Source organism: Scomber japonicus, chromosome 15 (genome assembly GCF_027409825.1).
Source record: "Scomber japonicus isolate fScoJap1 chromosome 15, fScoJap1.pri, whole genome shotgun sequence".
In the NCBI taxonomy this organism is placed as follows: domain Eukaryota; kingdom Metazoa; phylum Chordata; class Actinopteri; order Scombriformes; family Scombridae; genus Scomber; species Scomber japonicus.
The window spans coordinates 1,705,972-1,733,592 of record NC_070592.1 but is presented as its reverse complement, the minus strand read 5'-3'; the positions used below and the strand labels follow the sequence as shown (position 1 = coordinate 1,733,592).

Genomic DNA, 27,621 nt, shown 5'->3' with positions numbered 1-27,621 from the left:
GCACTGGAGCATGGTGCTGCTGATGCAAAGTGGCTCTCTATGGAAATGCTCTGACTGACTCCAACAGGGACTTGGATTACTCTGATGATGCTGTTTAATCAATGGATCAATCAACTTATCACAGTATTGATTCATAATGTGTCACTGATCATTTTATGTAGATTTACTTTGATGACAGCAGACACATTTTCTTTCAGTACATCTTCTGTCTGATTTAATTTAATATTTAAAGGAACAATTTCACTTTCTGACAAATTTAACAATATATATGTAAACATGTGATTAACTGTTAAAAGTTGTGTCACTTTTTAATTGGATATCATATAAAATAAATAGTTTTTTTTAAAGCAGGAACTGTTTTAGTAGAGTTTGTTTGTGTCAAAGTCAGAGAGCCGTGTCTCTCTACAGTGAGAGGTTTTTGTACGACGGCTCAATGAGTTTGTATCACTGTGGTACACGTTCGGTGGAGGAACCAGACTGGAAGTTAACTGTAAGTACATTTAACTTCTAAATCATTTCAGATTCATCATTTATTATGTTTTCAGTCAATAAATTCAGGCTTTACTTCAATATTTTGGATTGTAGTTTTATAAATGTAATATTTGTGCAGTGATCACTACAGGCTTCACTGTAATACAGATAAAAATACATCAGATGAAAAAAGTCTTTAGTTACACAGAAATGATCATTCAGACAGTTTCTACATTCTTATTATTTATATTGTTCTTTAAAAGTACAGCTGCTTATTGAAGACAATAACTTGACTCATAATTGTGTCCTTATTATCTGGAAACATTTCATGTGTTTTACTCAGTCTTCCTCTCAGATTCATGAATTCAATGATCATTATTATTCTCACTATAGACAATGAATACCATAATATCTCTTGAGGTCATTTAAACACATGCTTATTTAGAAGGATTCATTTTCCAGCACTTCAAATATGAGTCAGTAGTGCAGTCTGTCTGTGTTGATGGTTCAGTATTGATAAATGTGTAAATGAGGAGAAAAAACTCATTTCAAACTCACACATGCTCAAGTAAAAGTGTTTCATTCTTTCTGTAATACATAACATGAAATGGTTTAACACTGATGTTTAAGTGTGTTACTGAAACTAAAGTAGGAGTTTTCAGTTTGAAACTTTTTATCTTTAGTACTGAAACCTGTCTGTTGCCATGGTTCATCAGTGATGCCTGTCTGTTGCCATGGTTACTGAGCTCAGAGAGGGAAGTGAAACAGCCAAGACCAGTTTGATCCAATGTGAGAAAGAGCAACAGAACCAGCAGCCTCCTCTGCTGCAACCAACAGGGTGGAGTTTATTTTCTCTTTGTATGAACTTTCTTCATGTTGTCTCTCTGTCTCCTCCTCCAGTGGGTCGAGTCGCCCCCACCCTGACGGTGCTGCCCCCCTCCAGCCAGGAGCTGCAGCAGGGGAAGGCCACGCTCACGTGTCTGGCCAACAAGGGCTTCCCCTCAGACTGGAGTCTGGCCTGGAAGGTGGACGGCAGCAGCAGCAGCAGCAGCTGGGAGCAGAGCAGGAGCCCTGGGGTGCTGCAGGAGGACGGCCACTACAGGTGGATCAGCACCCTGAGGCTCACTGCAGACCAGTGGGGGAAGGTGGGCTCTGTGACCTGTGAGGCCACCCAGGGCTCCCAGACTCCACTCTCAGAGACACTGAGGAGAGACCAGTGTTCCCAGTCCTGACCTGACTCACTGGGACTCTGCTACTGGTTTTACTCTGCTACTGCTCTCACTCTGATCTCTGCTACTCTGCTACTTTTTTTTCCCTCTGTCTCTTTAAATGTTGCAGTAATGTTTCTTGCTTGTTGATTTTAATGTTTCAAGAATACATTTATTCTTATTGCTTACAGTGAAACGCTGAAATTCACGGTTTATTGAAACAATAAAGGTTTTTTCATCCAGTCAGTTGTTTCTGTGCATATTATTACAAGAATCAGTTGTTATTATATTAAATTATCAGATCTTACTGATGAAGACTTCATACTTTATGTTGATAAGAGAAGTGATGTGAATATATGTTACATGGCTCAGTGGTTTACATCACCTTTCATGAGACAAGTGTGACATATTCTCCTTGTTTATCTGAACTTCTGTCTCAATAATTGCAGCCAAAATTCATAAAGAAATTAATCATCCAATAAACGATTAACAAAACTAAGTCTGCAGCAGTGCTAGCACCTCTGTGGAACAACACTAGAGGTTTAAAGTTTAAAATTGTCTAGTGGGATGAGATATTCTGTCCATTCATTATCATTATATTTACATGATGGGTAACTAGACTTAACTACATAATTAACTAGTAAGATAATACATGCTGTCCATTTAGTAGTTTGCCATAATGAATATGCAATTTGGGTGTTTTACCCTCGTCTGCAAAATACATGGAGAAGAAAATGCAAATATGTTAATTTAACACACATTGTGATTTACCACACCCGAGGGTCATTTTGGTGATGGTAACTGTGTCAGTAAATAATATGTTTGAAGGACAGGCATTAACCGGTTGCATGCTGCGTACAGATGACTGGTGTTGCACAATGACAGACTACACAGAGAAAGGATGTTTCCACCCATGTTAATGTTTTTGGTTGTGCTAACAGCATTTACTTTGTCACTAATATTCTTCCATATAGCATTTTTATTTTTATGGTAATGTTTCTTTGCTGTAATTCAATATGTCTGCTAACCTCCACTAGAACCTCTAATTCCATGGAATCAAATTACATTTTGATCCAAACTCTCCATTAAGACACAAAACCCTCATTTAAGTACTGCTGTCTGCACCTGTTGTCATCTGTGCGTTTATTCTTAGTAGATCACCTCCAAAATGCACACTAACCAAATGTGTAATCAGTTACACTACACACACAATTTAGTACTCTTTATTTGGGATCTTAGTAAATTAGGCCCATAGTGTTATAAAGGCAGGTTAATCAAGTTTGGTTAAATCAGTCAAGCCACTATTAAAAATAATGGAATGCAAATTTGGATATCCAGTTTGTTATTGGCGCTTATGCATGCATCGTTTATATAATTTCTTACATGTCGAAGGCAGAAAGGGAGATGGGATTGTTGCTCGCTAATGCCCAAAGAGATGCATCAAAGGACGGGAGTGTTCGTGTTAAAGATGAACAATGAAGAGGGAGTTACAATAATCAATACGAGACATGATGAAGGTGTTTACCAGAGTTTGAGCATCAGAGTTGGATAGGAATTGGCGGAGGAGTGCAATGTTACAGAGGTGAAAGAAAGATGTCTTGGTGAGGGATTTAATATGTGCATCAAAGGTGAGAGCTGGGTCAAAGAGTAGGCCAAGATTCCTAACTACCTGTGCGAGGCTGAGTGATACACTGTCAGTGGTTAGAGTGGAGAGTTTGGCAAGTGAGGAATTGCAGCCAATGAGAAGTACTTCTGTTTTGTCATAGTTTAGTTTGAGGAAGTTTTCATGCATCCAGCGTTTTAAATCAGATAGACAGTTAGCATACAGGAGGGGAAATCTGTGGGGGAATGTGAGCTGACGTAGAGCGTTGATGTTAGAGCACCTGATGTAATATTTAAACATACAGTAGAAACACAACTTTATGGAATGTCAAAAGAATAGAATTAGGACTTCAGGGTTCAATCCATGAAAAGAAAGGTTGACAATATCTGCCAGTATATCACATGGAATATGTGCACTCACACCTAACTGTATGTAGACTCTCATTACTCTGTTATTTAACCCTCACATACTGTTCATATTCTGACATTCATGTTTCATATATAGTGAGTTAGTTGTGTGTGTGGACATCAGTGAAGCTGACTCTGATAGGTGTGTGTGTGTGTGTGTGTGTGTGTGTGTGTGTGTGTGTGTGTGTGTTCAGTGAACTGTATCAGTCTCTGCAGTAGCTTCCAGCTGCAGCAGTCAGTTCAGTTTCTGTTCAGTCTGACTGAGGGAGGTTTTTGTACGACGCTTTTTCACTGTGTGAACACAGCCTGACTGTTGATGCTATGATGACTCTGACAGTAATAAACTGCTGCATCTTCAGCCTGAACTCTACTGATGGTCAGAGTGAAGCCAACTCCATTCCCTGCTCCACTTCCAGTGAATTTGGAGGAGATTCCTGAAAATCTGTCTGATGTTAGGTAGATCAGAAGTTTAGGAGCTTCTCCAGTTTTTTGTTGGTACCAGGCCAGATAGTATTGTGAACGAGAGTAGCGAGCAACTTGTCTATTAACTTTACAGTCAATGGAGGCAGTTTGACCGAGCTGCACTGATTTGGCTGCTGGCTGAGTCACAACAACATTTTGTCCAACAGACCCTGAGGAGAGAGAAGAAACACTGGACATGAGATGGTGAGGAGGTGAAACTCAGCTACACTCCAAATTATTTTCACAGGACAGAAAAATGATTTTCCTCACCCTGAGTGAAGCAGAGGAGAGTCCAGATGAGGACGGAGATCAAAGTCATGTTTTTGATGAGGAGGATTTCTGTGGCTTCTGTTGTCATGAAGGACAGCTGTCAGTCATCCAGGGTTCAACTCTCAGGACTATAAACTCTCCCAGAGCACTGGAGCATGGTGCTGCTGATGCAAAGTGGCTCTCTATGGAAATGCTCTGACTGATTAACAGAATCATCACATTTTCAAGTGTTATTTTTGTTGCTTGCTGTAAACGACAAAGGTCTATTCATCAAATAATGTGTCCAAACATGTTGTTTTACTAATATCTGATGTCACATGTTATTGTGTTAAATGAGTCTTCACACACTTAATTTATCTGTAGAGAAGTTCAAAGGTATTTTATCATTTCATATCACTATTACATACTGCCCCCTGCTGGATGGGATTTGTATAACATGAATTTCCATTTATAATGTTGTGTGTTTTCTCCCAGGTCCTGATCCAGTCTGATTGAGGGAGGACCGATATAGAGGGAGAGACATTTGGCTAACACTCTCTTCTACTTATCGTTGTTAGTTTTCTGTGTCTTTGGTGGGTCTGGTAGTCCATTTGGTTTCTATGAGTAGATTAGAGGACAGCCCAGATCCTTCATCCCTTTGTGGACTGGTCTGGGTGTCTTCCCTTCTTTTTGTTCAGTTTTTGTTAGAAGTTGTTGGTTATTTTGTTAATAAATGTGTTAAATGTTTGGCACTCTGGACTTTTTCATGATGTTTAAAGATGGAAAAGTTAAAGTGAAAGATGAAGTGAGGACATTTGAACAGAAGCAGTGAGTGTGTGCTCTTCACATGTGTCCTCTCTGTCCTGCTCTGTACTGTATTGTTCTGTATTACAGCATGTGGATGGAGGAGCAGAGACAGGAAGCTAGTAGACAGATTGTGGGATTGACTGGTGTAATGCTGTATTGATGTGTTGATGAATAATAAAAGGTTGATTTATACCTCTGTGTCTGAGAGTCTGTATTTACATCTGTTGGAGCTCAGAGGATCATAAAGTCACTAATGTGCAATTCTTTCAAACAATAATCTTCATGTAGCTGCGATTCACAAACTGGAGACGCCACAAGAGCTTTGATCAGTGTGCAGCTGCTTCCTCATGTTCAGTGGTCTCACTGAATATCTGCTCTTCCACTGGATCTTTTTCTTTTCATTAATGCTGCAACAATGATATTATCCTCCTCTAACAGATCCACTACTGCCAGTCCAAACTTTGTCTTCAGCAGCGTTGTTACTGCTCTGTATAACAAAGTGAATATGAGAGAAAGTGAACACAGCTAGAACAGCTAACAGGTAGAGTCTACACAGAACTGTCAATCACCTGCTGAGCTGTGGAGATGCTTTGATGCACAAGTTTCATTCAAGATTTAAAGAACCTGATGTTAAAAATATAAAACTTCATATCACATTTCATATGATTGAAATATGAATGATGATGAAATACATGTTTAAACTGTTTTTATGATTAATTCAATGTGACTAAATAATTTCATCATGTTATCATCTGTGTGTGTGTGTGTGTGTGTGTGTGTGTGTGTGTGTGTGTGTGTGTGTGTGTGTGTATGTTCAGTGAACTGTATCAGTCTCTGCAGTAGCTTCCAGCTGCAGCAGTCAGTTCAGTTTCTGTTCAGTCTGACTGAGGGAGGTTTTTGTACGACGCTTTTTCACTGTGTGAACACCCACTGACTGTTGATTTCATGAACACTCTGACAGTAATAAACTGCTGCATCTTCAGCCTGAACTCCACTGATAGTCAGAGTGAAGTCAGAGTTTCTTCCACTGCCTGAAAAACGATCTGGAATCCCTGACAGTCGCTCGTCAGCTAACTTAATTAATAACTTAGGAGCTTGTCCAGCTCTCTGTTGGTACCAGGCTAAGGCGTACACACTATAAACATCCTGACTGGTCTTACAGCTGATGGTTGCAGATCCTCTCAGATCAGCTCTCACTGCTGCAGGCTGAGTCACTGTGATCTGGCCTCTGGACTCTGAGGATACAGAGACAAAAACATAAAGCAGCATCATGGTTTTGTGGGCTTCATTTCAGAGGGACGGATGTTCATAGAGGAGAGGAGTTTGATTCTCTGGACTTTACCTGTGAAGCAGCAGCAGAGGAGAGTCCAGATGAGGACGGAGATCAAAGTCATGTTTTTGATGAGGAGGATTTCTGTGGCTTCTGTTGTCATGAAGGACAGCTGTCAGTCATCCAGTGTTCAACTCTCAGGACTATAAACTCTCCCAGAGCACTGGAGCATGGTGCTGCTGATGCAAAGTGGCTCTCTATGGAAATGCTCTGACTGACTCCAACAGGGACTTGGATTACTCTGATGATGCTGTTTAATCAATGGATCAATCAACTTATCACAGTATTGATTCATAATGTGTCACTGATCATTTTATGTAGATTTGCTTTGATGACAGCAGACACATTTTCTTTCAGTACATCTTCTGTCTGAATTAATTTAATATTTAAAGGATCAATTTTACTTTCAGACAAATTTAACAATATATATGTAAACATGTGATTAACTGTTAAAAGTTGTGTCACTTTTTAATTGGATATCATATAAAATAAATAGTTTTTTTTAAAGCAGGAACTGTTTTAGTAGAGTTTGTTTGTGTCAAAGTCAGAGAGCCGTGTCTCTCTACAGTGAGAGGTTTTTGTACGACGGCTCAATGAGTTTGTATCACTGTGGCTCACGTTCGGTGGAGGAACCAGACTGGAAGTTAACTGTAAGTACATTTAACTTCTAAATCATCTCAGATTCATCATTTATTATGTTTTCAGTCAATAAATTCAGGCTTTACTTCAATATTTTGGATTGTAGTTTTATAAATGTAATATTTGTGCAGTGATCACTACAGGCTTCACTGTAATACAGATAAAAATACATCAGATGAAAAAAGTCTTTAGTTACACAGAAATGATAATTCAGACAGTTTCTACATTCTTATTATTTATATTGTTCTTTAAAAGTACAGCTGCTTATTGAAGACAATAACTTGACTCATAATTGTGTCCTTATTATCTGGAAACATTTCATGTGTTTTACTCAGTCTTCCTCTCAGATTCATGAATTTAATGATCATTATTATTCTCACTATAGACAATGAATACCATAATATCTCTTGAGCTCATTTAAACACATGCTTATTTAGAAGGACTCATTTTCCAGCACTTCAAATATGAGTCAGTAGTGCAGTCTGTCTGTGTTGATGGTTCAGTATTGATAAATGTGTAAATGAGGAGAAAAAACTCATTTCAAACTCACACATGCTCAAGTAAAAGTGTTTCATTCTTTCTGTAATACATAACATGAAATGGTTTAACACTGATGTTTAAGTGTGTTACTGAAACTAAAGTAGGAGTTTTCAGTTTGAAACTTTTTATCTTTAGTACTGAAACCTGTCTGTTGCCATGGTTCATCAGTGATGCCTGTCTGTTGCCATGGTTACTGAGCTCAGAGAGGGAAGTGAAACAGCCAAGACCAGTTTGATCCAATGTGAGAAAGAGCAACAGAACCAGCAGCCTCCTCTGCTGCAACCAACAGGGTGGAGTTTATTTTCTCTTTGTATGAACTTTCTTCATGTTGTCTCTCTGTCTCCTCCTCCAGTGGGTCGAGTCGCCCCCACCCTGACGGTGCTGCCCCCCTCCAGCCAGGAGCTGCAGCAGGGGAAGGCCACGCTCACGTGTCTGGCCAACAAGGGCTTCCCCTCAGACTGGAGTCTCACCTGGAAGGTGGACGGCAGCAGCAGCAGCAGCAGCAGCTGGGAGCAGAGCAGGAGCCCCGGGGTGCTGCAGGCGGACGGCCACTACAGCTGGAGCAGCACCCTGAGGCTCACTGCAGACCAGTGGGGGAAGGTGGGCTCTGTGACCTGTGAGGCCACCCAGGGCTCCCAGACTCCACTCTCAGAGACACTGAGGAGAGACCAGTGTTCCCAGTCCTGACCTGACTCACTGGGACTCTGCTACTGGTTTTACTCTGCTACTGCTCTCACTCTGATCTCTGCTACTCTGCTTTTTTCTCCCTCTGTCTCTTTAAATGTTGCAGTAATGATGTTTCTTGCTTTTTGATTTTAATGTTTCAAGAATACATTTATTTTTATTGCTTGCAGTGAAATGCTGAAATTCACGGTTTATTGAAACAATAAAGGTTTTTTCATCCAATCAGTTGTTTCTGTGCATATTATTTCAAGAATCAGTTGTTATTATATTACATGATCAGATCTTACTGACGAAGCCTTTATACTTCATGTTGATAAGAGAAGTGATGTGAATATATGTTACATGTCTCAGTGGTTTACATCACCTTTCATTACACAAGTGTGACATCTTCTCCTTGTTTATCTGAACTTCTGTCTCAATAATTGCAGCCAAAATGTAGAAAGAAATGAATCATCCAATAAACGATTAACAAAACTAAGAGTCTGCAGCAGTGCTAGCATATCTGTGGAACAACACTAGAGGTTAAAAGTTTAAAATTGTCTAGTGGGATGAGATATTCTGTCCATTCATTATCATTATATTTACATGATGGGTCACTAGACTTAACTACATAATTAACTAGTAAGATAATACATGCTGTCCATTTAGTAGTTTGCCATAATGAATATGCAATTTGGGTGTTTTACCCTCGTCTGTAAAATACATGTATAAGAAAATGCAAATATGTTAATTTAGCAGACGCATTGTGATTTACCAGACCCGAGGGTCATTTTGGTGATGGTAACTGTGTCAGTAAATAATATGTTTGAAGGACAGGCATTAACCAGTTGCATGCTGCTTACAGATGACTGGTGTTGCACAATGACAGACTACACAGAGAACAGATGTTTCCACCCATGTTAAAGTTTTTGGTTGTGCTAACAGCATTTACTTCACAAATATTCTTCCATACGGCATTTTTATTTTTATGGTAATGTTTCTTTGCTGTAATTCAATATGTCTGCTAACCTCCACTAGAACCTCTAATTCCATGGAATCAAATTTCATTTTGATCCAAACTCTCCATAAGACACAAAATTACATTTAAGTACTGCTGTCTGCACCTGTTGTCATTTGTGCGTTTATTCTTAGTAGATCACCTACAAAATGCACACTAACCAAATGTGCAATCAGTTACACTACAAACACAATTTAGTACTCTTTATTTGGGATCTTAGTGAATCAGGCCCATAGTGTTATAAAGGCAGGTTAATCAAGTTTGGTTAAATCAGTCAAGCCACTATTAAAAATGATGGAATGCAAATTTGGACATCCAGTTTGTTATTGGCGCTTATGCATGCGTCGTTTATATAATTTCTTACATGTTGAAGGCAGAAAGGGAGATGGGAGTGTTGCTCGCTAATGCCCAAAGAGAAACATCAAAGGACGGGAGTGTTAGTGCTAAAGATGAACATTGAAGAGGGAGTTACAATAATCAATACGAGACATGATGAAGGTGTGAACCAGAGTTTGAGCATCAGAGTTGGATTGGAATTGACGGAGGAGTGAGATGTTACAGAGTTGAAAGAAAGATGTCTTGGTGAGGGATTTAATATGTGCATCAAAGGTGAGTGCTGGGTCAAAGAGTAGGCCAAGATTCCTAACTACTGGTGCAGTGATGAGTGATACACTGTCAGTGGTTAGAGTGGAGAGTTTGGGAATGAGGAATTGCAGCCAATGAGAAGTACTTCTGTTTTGTCAGAGTTTAGTTTGAGGAAGTTTTCGTGCATCCAGCGTTTTAAATCAGATAGACAGCCAGTTAGAATACAGGAAGGGAAATCTGTGGGGGAATGTGAGCTGACGTAGAGACTTGATGTTAAAGCACCTGATGTAATATTTAAACATACAGTAGAAACACAACTTTATGGAATATCAAAAGAATAGAATTTGGACTTCAGGTTTCAATCTATGAAAAGAAAGGTTTACAATATGTGCCAGTGTATCACATGGAATATGTGCACTCACACCTAACTGTATGTAGACTCTCATTACTCTGTTATTTAACCCTCACATACTGTTCATATTCTGACATTCATGTTTCATATATAGTGAGTTAGTTGTGTGTGTGGACATCAGTGGAGCTGACTCTGATAGGTGTGTGTGTGTGTGTGTGTGTGTGTGTGTGTGTGTGTGTGTGTGTGTGTGTGTGTGTGTGTGTGTGTGTGTTCAGTGAACTGTATCAGTCTCTGCAGTAGCTTCCAGCTGCAGCAGTCAGTTCAGTTTCTGTTCAGTCTGACTGAGGGAGGTTTTTGTACGACGCTTTTTCACTGTGTGAACACTGGTCCACTGTGAAGACTCTGACAGTAATAAACTGCTGCATCTTCAGCCTGAACTCCACTGATGGTCAGAGTGAAGCCAACTCCATTCCCTGCTCCACTTCCAGTGAATTTGGAGGAGATTCCTGAAAATCTGTCTGATGTTAGGTAGATCAGAAGTTTAGGAGCTTCTCCAGTTTTCTGTTGGTACCAGGCCAGAAAGTATCGTGAACCAGTGTAGTGAGCAACTTGTCTATTAACTTTACAGTCAATGGAGGCAGTTTGACCGAGCTGCACTGATTTGGCTGCTGGCTGAGTCACAACAACATTTTGTCCAACAGACCCTGAGGAGAGAGAAGAAACACTGGACATGAGATGATGAGGTGAAACTCAGCTACACTCCAAATGATTTTCACAGGACAGAAACATGATTTTCCTCACCCTGAGTGAAGCAGAGGAGAGTCCAGATGAGGACGGAGATCAAAGTCATGTTTTTGATGAGGAGGATTTCTGTGGCTTCTGTTGTCATGAAGGACAGCTGTCAGTCATCCAGTGTTCAACTCTCAGGACTATAAACTCTCCCAGAGCACTGGAGCATGGTGCTGCTGATGCAAAGTGGCTCTCTATGGAAATGCTCTGACTGACTCCAACAGGGACTTGGATTACTCTGATGATGCTGTTTAATCAATGGATCAATCAACTTATCACAGTATTGATTCATAATGTGTCACTGATCATTTTATGTAGATGTGCTTTGATGACAGCAGACACATTTTCTTTCAGTACATCTTCTGTCTGATTTAATTTAATATTTAAAGGATCAATTTTACTTTCTGACAAATTTAACAATATATATGTAAACATGTGATTAACTGTTAAAAGTTGTGTCACTTTTTAATTGGATATCATATAAGATAAATAGTTTTTTTAAAGCAGGAACTGTTTTAGTAGAGTTTGTTTGTGTCAAAGTCAGAGAGCCGTGTCTCTCTACAGTGAGAGGTTTTTGTACGACGGCTCAATGAGTTTGTATCACTGTGGTACACGTTCGGTGGAGGAACCAGACTGGAAGTTAACTGTAAGTACATTTAACTTCTAAATCATCTCAGATTCATCATTTATTATGTTTTCAGTCAATAAATTCAGGCTTTACTTCAATATTTTGGATTGTAGTTTTATAAATGTAATATTTGTGCAGTGATCACTACAGGCTTCACTGTAATACAGATAAAAATACATCAGATGAAAAAAGTCTTTAGTTACACAGAAATGATAATTCAGACAGTTTCTACATTCTTATTATTTATATTGTTCTTTAAAAGTACAGCTGCTTATTGAAGACAATAACTTGACTCATAATTGTGTCCTTATTATCTGGAAACATTTCATGTGTTTTACTCAGTCTTCCTCTCAGATTCATGAATTTAATGATCATTATTATTCTCACTATAGACAATGAATACCATAATATCTCTTGAGGTCATTTAAACACATGCTTATTTAGAAGGATTCATTTTCCAGCACTTCAAATATGAGTCAGTAGTGCAGTCTGTCTGTGTTGATGGTTCAGTATTGATAAATGTGTAAATGAGGAGAAAAAACTCATTTCAAACTCACACATGCTCAAGTAAAGGTGTTTCATTCTTTCTGTAATACATAACATGAAATGGTTTAACACTGATGTTTAAGTGTGTTACTGAAACTAAAGTAGGAGTTTTCAGTTTGAAACTTTTTATCTTTAGTACTGAAACCTGTCTGTTGCCATGGTTCATCAGTGATGCCTGTCTGTTGCCATGGTTACTGAGCTCAGAGAGGGAAGTGAAACAGCCAAGACCAGTTTGATCCAATGTGAGAAAGAGCAACAGAACCAGCAGCCTCCTCTGCTGCAACCAACAGGGTGGAGTTTATTTTCTCTTTGTATGAACTTTCTTCATGTTGTCTCTCTGTCTCCTCCTCCAGTGGGTCGAGTCGCCCCCACCCTGACGGTGCTGCCCCCCTCCAGCCAGGAGCTGCAGCTGGGGAAGGCCACGCTCACGTGTCTGGCCAACAAGGGCTTCCCCTCAGACTGGAGTCTGGCCTGGAAGGTGGACGGCAGCAGCAGCAGCTGGGAGCAGAGCAGGAGCCCCGGGGTGCTGCAGGCGGATGGCCACTACAGGTGGAGCAGCACCCTGAGGCTCACTGCAGACCAGTGGGGGAAGGTGGGCTCTGTGACCTGTGAGGCCACCCAGGGCTCCCAGACTCCACTCTCAGAGACACTGAGGAGAGACCAGTGTTCCCAGTCCTGACCTGACTCACTGGGACTCTGCTACTGGTTTTACTCTGCTACTGCTCTCACTCTGATCTCTGCTACTCTGCTTTTTTCTCCCTCTGTCTCTTTAAATGTTGCAGTAATGATGTTTCTTGCTTTTTGATTTTAATGTTTCAAACAAAATAAAGACGTGTTCATCAAATCAATGATATTTGCAGCTTTATTATTATTATTATAATGATCATATTAATCTCTCTTAATGATAGCAGTGTTTCCATTAAATGTACAAAAACTGATCTCTCCTCAATATAAATGGACATACCAGGCAGTCGGGTAACACATGGTGTCCTTCACATCTGTCTGCTGTTTGTCTATATACCAGTATGCTGAAAATTAAACAATAAAACACATCTGTCAGACTTGAGCGTGTTTCAGTTCACATTACAAATTTCTAAAGTGACATGAGGGTGATCTGCTTCTTCTACATATTCTAATTCTAAATCAGTTTTAACACGTTTTTATTTAATTTGTTGTTTTGACATTGTGAGAAAAGTAAAACCTTCTGAATATATCTGAACTTTTCAAACTATGAGCAGTCAAACGAGGAGTGGAAATCACTTTTTCTTCAAAGTTAGAGTGGAAGCGGCAGTTAGCTAGAGTGTGAGAAGCAGTAAAAAATAACCTTCATTTTTATTTTTAACTCGAGCTCACGGCCAAACCGTAAAAAGGAGACAAATCATTTTTTGTCTAAATGTAGACATAGGTGTTGGGATTCATAAAATGTGACGTTGACAGGCGGGGTCTGCACAAAATTTAAACGGGGGGGCCGAGACCAGCAGCAATACCTGTCTTGCTCCCCATTGACCTTAATGTAATCGGTTTTTTTTTTTCAAAAGAATCTCGCTCTGTGTTCACACTGAGCTTACTCGCTGATTTTAAATAATATCTGAATAAAGTAAACACTGTCATAATCTGCCGGCTTCTGTGTCTCTCACAGTGTTTTCGGTTTTTGGACAGGAATTACGGTTTTCTCACAGTTTGAAATTGTTCAGGACCTTGTCAGAAGCCAAATTCTGGGGCCATTTTTAGAATTTCCAAGCAGATTCTCATATCGCCATAGCAACTGCAGGGCCTTAGCTGCCCTTAGCAACCGTAGGGCCCTAGCAACCGTAGGGCCATAGCAACCTGTCGCTGGGCAGAAACTGACCTACTTTTTTGTGATTGACTAATTCCTGTCTGTCTGATTTGCCAGTTAACTGAGCTAATTCATTTGAATGGAGATTAATTCATGTTTACTGAGGACAAAATAAATAGTTTTATTGTTTTGTATTGTAGTTGTATGATTTGTGGTGTATAAAAAGATTCAACATTTATTATTAGAAGATGAACAAAATGTACATAATTATAACGAGTAATACAATTTCATACAACTAAGCCATTTAAAATAAAAAAGCATAATAAAATCTACTCTCTTAATGATAAGATTTAATTAATAATTTCATAACAGTGATGTTCCTGTCTGTGATAAAATTAAGTAGACTTAATTAACCTCCTGAGACCTGAGCTTTTGTTTCGTATGCATTTTGAATTTCTCCTTGATATTTGGGATTAGGACCTGATAAGTACAAAAACTAAACATCGTCTTTTAACAGGAGGTTCAGGTTATTGAAGGGGGGAAAAAGTCCTCATATAAGCATAAATTAACAAGTTTCAACCATAAATACTTTTATCTGGGGATCAGCTGTTGATTGACTCGTCCAAGATGCCTGCCATCTCGTTTTTTAAACCGATTTTTACACTGTAATGAGCTTTTGCTACCACTAGGTGGCACAAAAAAGTGTTTAAGAATGAGGTCCACAGGTCAAAGTTAAGCAGAATGAAGTGTAAGGTCCAGCCCAAACCCAAAATGTAATGTCCCCATATGAGGACGCAGGGTCACAGGAGGTTAATTAGTTTAAATAAATATTATTCATTCTTAAATGTGATTAACATTTACTTAATATTTTCAGGGATGTTAAGTTGAGAATAAAGTTCATTACACATGACACTGACTAGTAAAATGTACTTAATAGTCTAAACCAGAATATGATCAGGGTGACTTTTGAACACTGGAAATAAATTGTGTACTCATCCCGGCAGCAGCCCCGTGGCTCTCAACATTTCCCAGGAATTTTCTAGTTGTTTCTACAATGCTGATACTTTATAGATGTCACATTAAACCTGGAGCTTTAAAGCTTTTCATTCATCATAAACTACAACATGGTGACATTATTATTATGACAATGTTATTCTCATTATACATGCTCCCTCTTGGACAGATCATTGAGAAGCATGGTGTTTCTTTTCATTGTTATGCTGATGATACACAGTTGTACCTACCTGTGAAACCCACTGAGCCTGGAACTCTGACTTCTCTTATTGACTGCCTTCATCACCTGAAACATTTGGATGGCAAACTATTTCCTAAAACTGAACTCAGATAAGACAGAGATCATTGTCATCGGGTCCCAGCATGTGAGAGAACAAATCCTGCCATCTGCTGGTGACCTTTCAAACAACATCAAGACTGTTGCAGAAAATCTTAGTGTGTGGTTTGATACCAATTTAAACTTTGAGCAGCACACCACAAAGCTTGTGCAATCCTGTTTCTACCATTTAAGAAACATCGCTGATTAAACCCGAAAAAGCTGTCTCACAAATCATGGTTTAACTTTTATTACACTTCCTTTTTCATGAAGTTTAAACATAAAATTCTTCAGCTGTGTTTGATTCTGACTCTGAGTAAGACTCACTCTAACACAGTGATCCTGTTCTGACACTGTATCAACTAACTAATCTTCAAAATTATACTTACTTTAAATAACTAAAAGTATAATTATAGAGTTATTGCTGTAATAAGTGATGTCTTTAATGTCAAACCCCTGTTGTTTTGGTCTGAGTGCAGCTGTTGAGTCAGATCAGTTCCTCTCCAGCTGAGGGAGGTTTTTGTACGACGTTGTATCACTGTGTGAATGGCCAGCTGCCGCTCTGCTGACAGTAGTAAACTCCTGAATCTTCAGCCTGAACTCTACTGATGGTCAGAGTGAAGTCATTGCTCGATCTACTTCCACTGAAACGATTTGAAACTTCAGACTGGCGGTTTGTTACATAATAAATCAGGAGTTTAGGAGCTTCTCCAGATTTCTGAAGGTACCAGTGGAGGTTGTTACCAACACTTGAACTGGCTTTACATCTGATGGTGACAGTCTGTCCTGGAGCAGCAGACTGAGATCCAGGAGACTGAGTCAGGATGATTTGTCCTGATGAACCTGGAAAACATGAAAAAGAGGAGAAAGCTTATTGAGACAAATACAGCTTGGAGAAAGATGATCAACATGAAAACAGAAGAGTATCATTTCTTTAACATGGAGAATAGATGGAAGAAGGTCAATGCTGCTTGTTTCAGTGTTTCTCCATCACAGCAGAACATCATTGTGGTGAACCTGGTTGCATCCTGAAGCCAAGTTTTCAGTAGAGAGTCGCACCCTGAACAAGGAGCCCCAGGGTGCCCAGCAGTAGAGTCAGTGACATCATCATTGTGCTGGCGGCGTGTCAGTGGCTCTGAAAGGTCTGGACAGCCACTGATCAACACTGGCCTCTTAACGGCTGGGAGCAGAGAGGCAGGACAGATATGCAAACACACAGAGTCAGTCAACTGTAGCTGTCCTCAACATATCATGCTGTTTCCTCCCAAAAGCTTTGACTGTTTAAATCATTGGAGACATAATGGAGTATGAATGAACTATGACCTTAAAACCGTCCCAAAATGAGCATGTCAGCAACACTTTTAGGAAATCTATATTGAATGAAGGTTTTTAAATTGAATTCCTGTTGAGAGAGAGAGAGAGTGGAATAAAGGAGTTCATACCAGTAAATACATTTAATCAGGATGTTTATTTGGACTGTAGGACAATCTGTTTCTCCAGATTTTATTTTAATTTCATAAAATCTTCATTTTACTTCCTTCTACACATAAGATAGGAGAGAGTATCGATGGTAAAGTTGCTTCATCACAGTAAGGACTGAAAGAACGTAGGATGAAGGTTCAGAATATTCAATCTAGAATAGAATTTAAAATCCTTGTCCTCACTTTCAAATCTCTCAATGATCAGGCTCCATCATATCTTAAAGAGCTTAAAGAACCTCATGAACCTATTAGAACACTACGCTCCCAGTATGCAGGCCTACTTGTGGTTCCTGGTATCTCTAAAAGTAGAATTTAGATATTTAAATATTTATTCATTGTCATTGCATATAAAACACAATGAAATTTCATTTGTAGCACCAAAAAATCAGCATAAAAGGGGGGCATAAATAAAGGTTAAGGTAATAGATAAGGCACAAATAAGTAACACAATAATAAATAAATAATAAAAATAAAACTAATAAGGATAATAATAATGTTCAGGTAATTTGCATTTGTCTATGTAACTCTGGCACTTGTACTGTTCATCAGGTGAGTGTATGTGTGTGTTTATGAGAGTAGTGTGTGTGTGTTTATGTTTGAGGAGAGAATCCACAGCTCTTGGAAAGAAAATGTTTTTGAGTCTGTTGGTTCTGGCTCGGATGGTTCTCAGCCTGCCTGATGGAAAGGTGCTGAACAGGAAGTGTCCCGGGTGTGAGTGGTCCTTAAGGATGTTTGAGGCCCGCTTGTGGAGGTGGCTTGAGTAGATGTGGCTCAGTTGTGGGAGTGGAGAGCCGACAATCCACTGAGCTGTTTTAACCACTAGCTGAAGATGGTACAGCTGGAGTACCAGACTGTGCACCCATAAGTTAGTACACTTTCAGTGGTACAGTTGTAAAAGTTAATGAGCAGCTTCTGTGGAAGTTTGTTGCGCTTCAGCGTCCTCAGGTGGAAGAGACGCTTCTGGGCCTTCTTGATCAGGTGTGAGGTGTTAAGGCTCCAAGTGAGAAGCTGGAGACCCTGTCAACTTTCTCCCCGTCAATGCACAGCTCAGTATGAAGTGTGTTCTTGTTTTTCCTAAAGTCTATGATTATTTCTTTGGTTTACTTTGTATTGAGGTTAAAGTCATTTTCCTTACACCAGACAGACAATGTCCGGACCTCCTCCCTGTACGCTGCCTCGTTGTTGTCGCTAATAAGACCCACAATGGTTGTGTTGTCTGCCAACTTGACCATTAGGTTGGAGTTGTGGGTGGAGGAGCAGTCACTACTGAAGAGGGAGTAAAGAACTGGACTGAGAACGCAGCCCTGGGGGACATCGGTGCTGAGGGTGACAGTGGAGGAGATGTGATGGCCCAGTCTGACATGCTGGAGCCTGTTGGTCAAAAAGTCCAGGATCCACATACAAAGAGAGGGTCGTTTGCCAAGCGTTTGCAGTTTGTTAAGCAGTTTGTGACGGCTGATGCAATTAAAGGCTGAGCTAAAGTCAATGAACAGCATCCTCACATAGGTATTAGGATTTTCCAGGTGTGTTAGTGCAATGGCATTGTCTGTGGATCTGTTGGCTTTGTAGGCAAATGGATGTTGGGTTATGCTGCCATAGGCTTAGATTGCCGGGGGACTCCCATGATGTACTGAGCTCCTCTCTCCTCTCCTTTCTCTCTCTCTCCTCTCCTTCCTCTCGCCTCTCTCTCTCCTCTCCTTCCTCTCTCTCCTCTCTACTCCGACCGGTCCATGCAGATGTTCTCCCACTCTGAGTCTGGTTCTAAGGGTTCTTCCTGTTAAAGGGAGTTTTTTCTCTCCACTGTCACCAACTGTTGCTCATGTGGGAATGTTGGGTCTCTTTAAATTAAACCTGAAGAGTTCGGTTTAGACCTGCTCTATGTGAAAAGAGCCTTGAGATGACTTTGTTGTGATTTGGCGCTATACAAAAAAAAGATTGATTGATTGATTGATTGATTGATTGATTGATTGATGTATAATCAGATATCATGGAGCTAATTTTATGGAGGTGTCAGTCTGAGCAGATGTCTGAGGTACTGATGCATTTTCTTCCTTCTTATTAAAGTTTTCAGATGTTTCTATTGAATCATCTCTTAAATCTACCATCAGAAATGTAGGTGTCCCTTCTGAACAGGCATTACTCTTTACCAACATGTGAAGTGTTTGATTCACTTCTGTTTCTTTCCATTTGAGACTTCTTATTAAACTTAGACCCATGTTCCTCAAGCTAAGATGAAGATGATCATTCACACATTTATTTCTTCCATGTAAACTGTTATAACTTCATTTTCATTAGTGTTTCACATCCCTGGATCACTAACAAGTGGTCCACAGTGTCATTGTCTGGCCTTTGAGCAGATCCTTCAAAAGTTCTCATGTCCCACCTGCCTTGGTTTCTTTAACAGACCCTCAATTAAGGTGATAATCAGTTAAACACACATGTGATGACTTTTAGAGCTCTACGTGGTCAGACACCCTCCTTTATCACTGAGCTTATACACACCTTTATCACTGGGGGGGGGGCAGTGAGGTGTTAGGATCAGGATTTGTTGGTTGTACCTCTCTACGACTCACATCACACCCATCTTATCATCTTTACATTGGCTTCCCATCAAATTTAGGATTCATTTGAAGGTTGTTGTTTTCACATATAGAGCCCTGCATGGTCAGACACCTGTGTACATCTGTGAGCTGCTCCATCCTTATATCAGCAGTAGGTCACTGAGGTCTTCTGAGCAGGGCTTACTGGTTGACCCTGGCGCTCAACTGAAAACAAAGGTGATGGTGTCTTTGAAGTGGTGAAATGCTCTTCCTATAGACAAACCATCTGTGGTCTCTGTTGATGCCTTTAAAAAGCAGCTGAAGACTCATTTATTCAAACTGGCCTTTGTCTCACCTTGTGCTGTCTACTGTTTGTATTTTGTGTGTTTTTAAGGAATGTTGTTGCTTATGTTTTATTGTTGTTTATTTCATTATATCTGATATTCTACTATTTTCATCGTCTGATTTCTTTAACAGTTCCTTTATGGTTGAGACATTTAATGTCCATGTGTGTGTGTGTGTGTGTTCAGTGAACTGTATCAGTCTCTGCAGTAGCTTTTAGCTGCAGCAGTCAGTTCAGTTTCTGTTCAGTCTGACTGAGGGAGGTTTTTGTATGACGCTTTTTCACTGTGTGAACACATGCTGACTGTTAATACTATGATAACTCTGACAGGAATAAACTGCTGCATCTTCAGCCTGAACTCCACTGATGGTCAGAGTGAAGTCAGAGGTTCTTCCACTGCCTGAAAAACGGTCTGGAATCCCTGATGCTCGATTGGTAGCAAGCTTAATGAGAAGTTTAGGAGCTTCTCCAGTTTTCTGTTGGTACCAAGCTAAGGCGACCCCAGCAGAAACTCTCTGACTGGTCTTACAGCTGATGGTTGCAGATCCTCTCAGTTCAGATCTCACTGTTGCAGGCTGAGTCACTGTGATCTGGCCTCTGGACTCTGAGGATACAGAGACAAAAACATAAAGCAGCATCATGGTTTTGTGGGCTTCATTTCAGAGGGACGGATGTTCATAGAGGAGAGGAGTTTGATTCTCTGGACTTTACCTGTGAAGCAGCAGCAGAGGAGAGTCCAGATGAGGACGGAGATCAAAGTCATGTTTTTGATGAGGAGGATTTCTGTGGCTTCTGTTGTCATGAAGGACAGCCGTCAGTCATCCAGTGTTCAACTCTCAGGACTATAAACTCTCCCAGAGCACTGGAGCATGGTGCTGCTGATGCAAAGTGGCTCTCTATGGAAATGCTCTGACTGACTCCAACAGGGACTTGGATTACTCTGATGATGCTGTTTAATCAATGGATCAATCAACTTATCACAGTATTGATTCATAATGTGTCACTGATCATTTTAAGGTGGTTTGGGATTCATGTGTATTGACAGCAGAATGTAATTTGTTCTATTTAAATGTATTACCACAACACTTGATATGAATTCAATATAAATGAACATATTTTAAATAAAATGACATATATATGAAATGCGTATCACTGTGTTGTTGTCAGTTGTGAAATGACGTTAAAAATGTTCCAAACAAGAGTCTAATTTTAGTGAGTTTGTTTGTGTCAAAGTCAGAGAGCCGTGTCTCTCTACAGTGAGAGGTTTTTGTACGACGGCTCAATGAGTTTGTATCACTGTGGTACACGTTCGGTGGAGGAACCAGACTGGATGTTGGAAGTAAGTCTAATATTTATAATATTTATCATTTCAACAGATTATTTTATATTTTTCTTTATATTAGACAGTTTGTTTGCGTCCACTTTCATGTCAAACTGTTTTTTATACATAATTTGCACGTAGAGACAAAGACCACTTTTACATTTAAAACTCAGAAACTTGCTGTAAAGACAATAAAACATTAATTTAGATGATAAATCATTAATTTAACAACTTTATCAGTAAAGTTACATTTTTAGAGCTTGTAGTTTTAGTTCAGTGTTCAAAGTCAGAGAGCCGTGTCTCTCTACAGTGAGAGGTTTTTGTACGACGGCTCAATGAGTTTGTATCACTGTGGTACACGTTCGGTGGAGGAACCAGACTGGATGTTGGAAGTAAGTTTCTGCTCAAATGATAAATACAATATTGTAAAATAGTGTTTTGAATGAAGCTTTTGAATGCTTACTGTAGATAAAAATATCATTTTTATTAAGAGCACTTTTAGTATTGATGTTGTATTTCTCCTTCTTTACCATGGAGGATAACTCAGAGCAGCTTCACTAAACTTTTCTTTACACATTCCTGTCATACTGACATTTAATAACTTGACATGTAGAAAAGATGAAGATTTAGATGCATTTTAAAGTAATTTTCTAACAATCATTTTACATTTTAACATTCAGTTTTTTACCATTGATTGGAATATAATTTGTTGAAATGAAATGAAGCAGAGTGATGATAACAATGGGTGTTTGAAAATGTGCCAAATTTCTGATCTCTGTATTGTTTCAAATGTAGTTTGAAGTCATTTGAACAGTTTGCTAAGTGATGTTTGAAATCAGCTGGTGGTCAGTTCATCTTCTGTGTTTGGTTATGTTTCCAGTGAGTGTTGTAATGTAATGCTTTGTTAACATTTGTGATGATTTTAATGAGAAAGTTATGAAATCTTGTAGTTTTATTTGCAGTGTAGTTTGATATATTTCAGGTCAAACTGTACGATGATTCTTTCTGTGCTGATCTGCATGAGAGGTTTCTTAAAGGGAAGTGAAACAATGTGTGAGTGAGTGACTGGTGGAGCAGAAAAACCATCTGACACAAACTCCTTAAAGGGGAAAATCCTCTCTCACACAGTAAAGGTGTCCAAGTGTCTGGTGTTTGACAGTTGTGTGGTCCCTGTCCTCTAATGTGATTGGTGTCTCCTAGGTGATGTCCGTCCCACCCTGACGGTGCTGCCCCCCTCCAGCCAGGAGCTGCAGCAGGGTAAGGCCACGCTCACGTGTCTGGCCAACAAGGGCTTCCCCTCAGACTGGAGTCTGGCCTGGAAGGTGGACAGCAGCAGCAGCAGCAGCAGCAGCAGCTGGGAGCAGAGCAGGAGCCCCGGGGTGCTGCAGGAGGATGGCCGCTACAGCTGGAGCAGCACCCTGAGGCTCACTGCAGACCAGTGGGGGAAGGTGGGCTCTGTGACCTGTGAGGCCACCCAGGGCTCCCAGACTCCACTCTCAGAGACACTGAGGAGAGACCAGTGTTCCCAGTCCTGACCTGACTCACTGGGACTCTGCTACTGGTTTTACTCTGCTACTGCTCTCACTCTGATCTCTGCTACTCTGCTTTTTTCTCCCTCTGTCTCTTTAAATGTTGCAGTAATGATGTTTCTTGCTTGTTGATTTTAATGTTTCAAGAATACATTTATTCTTATTGCTTACAGTGAAACGCTGAAATTCACGGTTTATTGAAACAATAAAGGTTTTTTCATCCAATCAGTTGTTTCTGTGCATATTATTAAAAGAATCAGTTGTTATTATATTAAATTATCAGATCTTACTGATGAAGACTTCATACTTTATGTTGATAAGAGAAGTGATGTGAATATATGTTACATGGCTCAGTGGTTTACATCACCTTTCATGAGACAAGTGTGACATATTCTCCTTGTTTATCTGAACTTCTGTCTCAATAATTGCAGCCAAAATTCATAAAGAAATTAATCATCCAATAAACGATTAACAAAACTAAGTCTGCAGCAGTGCTAGCACCTCTGTGGAACAACACTAGAGGTTTAAAGTTTAAAATTGTCTAGTGGGATGAGATATTCTGTCCATTCATTATCATTATATTTACCTGATGGGTCACTAGACTTATCTAGATAATTAGTAAGATAAATTAGTAAGATAATACATGCTGTCCATTTAGTAGTTTGCCATAATGAATATGCAATTTGGGTGTTTTACCCTCGTCTGCAAAATACATGGAGAAGAAAATGCAAATATGTTAATTTAACACACATTGTGATTTACCACACCCGAGGGTCATTTTGGTGATGGTAACTGTGTCAGTAAATAATATGTTTGAAGGACAGGCATTAACCGGTTGCATGCTGCGTACAGATGAGTGGTGTTGCACAATGACAGACTACATAGAGAACAGATGTTTCCACCCATGTTAATATTTTTGGTTGTGCTAACAGCATTTACTTCACAAATATTCTTCCATACAGCATTTTTATTTTTATGGTAATGTTTCTTTGCTGTAACTCAATATGTCTGCTAACCTCCACTAGAACCTCTAATTCCATGGAATCAAATTTCATTTTGATCCAAACTCTCCATTAAGACACAAAACCCTCATTTAAATACTGCTGTCTGCACCTGTTGTCATTTGTGCGTTTATTCTTAGTAGATCACCTACAAAATGCACACTAACCAAATGTGCAATCAGTTACACTACAAACACAATTTAATACTCTTTATTTGGAATCTTAGTGAATCAGGCCCATAGTGTTATAAAGGCAGGTTAATCAAGTTTGGTTAAATCAGTCAAGCCACTATTAAAAATAATGGAATGCAAATTTGGACATCCAGTTCATTATTGGCGCTTATGCATGCATCGTTTATATAATTTCTTACATGTCGAAGGCAGAAAGGGAGATGGGATTGTTGCTCGCTAATGCCCAAAGAGAAGCATCAAAGGACGGGAGTGTTAGTGCTAAAGATGAACAATGAAGAGGGAGTTACAATAATCAATACGGGACATGATGAAGGTGTGAACCAGAGTTTGAGCATCAGAGTTGGATAGGAATTGGCGGAGGAGTGCAATGTTACAGAGGTGAAAGAAAGATGTCTTGGTGAGGGATTTAATATGTGCATCAAAGGTGAGACCTGGGTCAAAGGGTAGGCCAAGATTCCTAACTACTGGTGCAGGGCTGAGTGATACACTGTCAGTGGTTAGAGTGGAGAGTTTGGGAAGTGAGGAATTGCAGCCAATGAGAAGTACTTCTGTTTTGTCATAGTTTAGTTTGAGGAAGTTTTCGTGCGTCCAGCGTTTTAAATCAGATAGACGGTCAGTTAGCATACAGGAAGGGAAATCTGTGGGTTAATGTGAGCTGACGTAGAGCGTTGATGTTAGAGCACCTGATGTAATATTTAAACATACAGTAGAAACACAACTTTATGGAATGTCAAAAGAATAGAATTAGGACTTCAGGTTTCAATCCATGAAAAGAAAGGTTGACAATATCTGCCAGTATATCACATGGAATATGTGCACTCACACCTAACTGTATGTAGACTCTCATTACTCTGTTATTTAACCCTCACATACTGTTCATATGCTGACATTCATGTTTCATATATAGTGAGTTAGGTGTATGTGTGGACATCAGTGGAGCTGATTCTGATATATGTGTGTGTGTGTGTGTGTGTGTGTGTGTGTGTGTGTGTGTGTGTGTGTGTGTGTGTGTTCAGTGAACTGTATCAGTCTCTGCAGTAGCTTCCAGCTGCAGCAGTCAGTTCAGTTTCTGTTCGGTCTGACTGAGGGAGGTTTTTGTACGACGCTTTTTCACTGTGTGAACATTTGACTTTGAAGAGTTTTGATACTCTGACAGTAATAAACTGCTGCATCTTCAGCCTGAACTCCACTGATGGTCAGAGTGAAGTCAGAGTTTGATCCACTGCCTGAAAAACGACCTGGAATCCCTGATGCTCGACGATTAATTCCATAAATGAGTAGTTTAGGAGCTTCGCTGTTTCTTTTTTGGTACCAGAATAGACAGGGGTAACTCGGGGAACCACAACCATCATCAATTCCATCCTGACTGGTCTTACAGCTGATGGTTGCAGATCCTCTCAGATCAGATCTCACTACTGCAGGCTGAGTCACTGTGTACTGGCCTCTGGACTCTGAGGATACAGAGACAAAAACATAAAGCAGCATCATGGTTTTGTGGGCTTCATTTCAGAGGGACGGATGTTCATAGAGGAGAGGAGTTTGATTCTCTGGACTTTACCTGTGAAGCAGCAGCAGAGGAGAGTCCAGATGAGGACGGAGATCAAAGTCATGTTTTTGATGAGGAGGATTTCTGTGGCTTCTGTTGTCATGAAGGACAGCTGTCAGTCATCCAGTGTTCAACTCTCAGGACTATAAACTCTCCCAGATCACTGGAGCATGGTGCTGCTGATGCAAAGTGGCTCTCTATGGAAATGCTCTGACTGATTAACAGAATCATCACATTTTCAAGTGTTATTTTTTGTTGCTTGCTGTAAACGATAAAGATCTATTCATCAAATAATGTGTCCAAACATATTGTTTTACTAATATCTGCTGTCACATGTTACTGTGTTAAATGAGTCTTCACACACTGAATTTATCTGTAGAGAAGTTCAGATGAATTTTATCATTTCATATCACTATTACATACTGCCCCCTGCTGGATGGGATTTGTATAGCATGAATTTCCATTTATAATGTTGTGTGTTTTCTCCCAGGTCCTGATCCAGTCTGATTGAGGGAGGACCGATATAGAGGGAGAGACATTTGGCTCACACTCTCTTCTACTTATCTTTGTTAGTTTTCTGTGTGTTTGGTGGGTCTGGTAGTCCATTTAGTTTCTATGAGTAGATTAGAGGACAGCTCAGATCCTTCATCCCTTTGTGGACTGGTCTGGGGTGTCTTCCCTTCTTTTTGTCCAGTTTTTGTTAGAAGTTGTTGGTTATTTTGTTAATAAATGTGTTAAATGTTTGGCTCTCTGGACTTTTTCATGATGTTTAAAGATGGAAAAGTTAAAGTGAAAGATGAAGTGAGAACATTTGAACAGAAGCAGTGAGTGTGTGCTCTTCACATGTGTCCTCTCTGTCCTGCTCTGTACTGTATTGTCCTGTATTACAGCACGTGGATGGAGGAGCAGAGACAGGAAGCTAGTAGACAGATTGTGGGATTGACTGGTGTAATGCTGTATTGATGTGTTGATGAATAATAAAAGGTTGATTTATACCTCTGTGTCTGAGAGTCTGTATTTACATCTGTTGGAGCTCAGAGGATCATAAAGTCACTAATGTGCAATTCTTTCAAACAATAATCTTCATGTAGCTGCGATTCACAAACTGGAAACGCCACAAGAGCTTTGATCAGTGTGCAGCTGCTTCCTCATGTTCAGTGGTCTCACTGAATATCTGCTCTTCCACTGGATCTTTTTCTTTTCATTAATGCTGCAACAATGATATTATCCTCCTCTAACAGATCCACTACTGCCAGTCCAAACTTTGTCTTCAGCAGCGTTGTTACTGCTCTGTATAACAAAGTGAATATGAGAGAAAGTGAACACAGCTAGAACAGCTAACAGGTAGAGTCTACACAGAACTGTCAATCACCTGCTGAGCTGTGGAGACGCTTTGATACACAAGTTTCATTCAAGATTTAAAGAACCTGATGTTAAAAATGTAAAACTTCATATCACATTTCATATGATTGAAATATGATTAATGAAATAAATGTTTTCACTGATTTTATGATTAATTCAGTGTAACTGAATAATTTCATCATGTTATCATCTGTGTGTGTGTGTGTGTGTGTGTGTTCAGTGAACTGTATCAGTCTCTGCAGTAGCTTCCAGCTGCAGCAGTCAGTTCAGTTTCTGTGCAGTCTGACTGAGGGAGGTTTTTGTACGACGCTTTTTCACTGTGTGAACACCCACTGACTGTTGGGATAGTGGAGACTCTGACAGTAATAAACTGCTGCATCTTCAGCCTGAACTCCACTGATGGTCAGAGTGAAGTCAGAGTTTGATCCACTGCCTGAAAAACGATCTGGAATCCCTGATGCTCGACTGGTAGCAGTGTAAATGAGAAGTTTAGGAGCTTCTCCAGCTCTCTGTTGGTACCAGGCTAAATAGTGGCCACCGCTATCATAATAAACATCCTGACTAGTGCTACAGCTGATGGTTGCAGATCCTCTCAGATCAGATCTCACTGCTGCAGGCTGAGTCACTGTGATCTGGCCTCTGGACTCTGAGGATACAGAGACAAAAACATAAATCAGCATCATGCTTTTGTGGGCTTCATTTCAGAGGGACGGATGTTCATAGAGGAGAGGAGTTTGATTCTCTGGACTTTACCTGTGAAGCAGCAGCAGAGGAGAGTCCAGATGAGGACGGAGATCAAAGTCATGTTTTTGATGAGGAGGATTTCTGTGGCTTCTGTTGTCATGAAGGACAGCTGTCAGTCATCCAGTGTTCAACTCTCAGGACTATAAACTCTCCCAGAGC

At 39.9% G+C, this 27,621-nt stretch overlaps 1 protein-coding gene and 2 gene segments (V, D, J or C); all 3 read right to left on the bottom strand.

Annotated features, from left to right (window-relative positions):
• Positions 1-27,578, bottom strand: part of LOC128374361 (immunoglobulin lambda-1 light chain-like) — a 168,882-nt gene extending 141,304 nt beyond the window's left edge. The window contains exons 1-2 of the mRNA XM_053334655.1: positions 27,472-27,578; positions 27,046-27,364 (exon numbers count right to left, since the gene is read on the bottom strand). Of these exons, the coding sequence (XP_053190630.1) occupies positions 27,046-27,364; positions 27,472-27,562 (410 nt within the window). The 5' untranslated portion in view covers positions 27,563-27,578. The remainder of the gene's footprint in view (positions 1-27,045; positions 27,365-27,471) is intronic.
• LOC128374372 (immunoglobulin kappa variable 3-20-like) lies at positions 6,120-11,239 on the bottom strand. The segment is given in 2 exon segments: positions 6,120-6,442; positions 11,136-11,239. Coding segments are annotated over 2 exon segments (411 nt in total).
• Positions 15,940-16,526, bottom strand: LOC128374376 (immunoglobulin kappa variable 6D-21-like). The segment is given in 2 exon segments: positions 15,940-16,247; positions 16,464-16,526. Coding segments are annotated over 2 exon segments (360 nt in total).
• Positions 27,579-27,621: the final 43 nt, after the last annotated feature.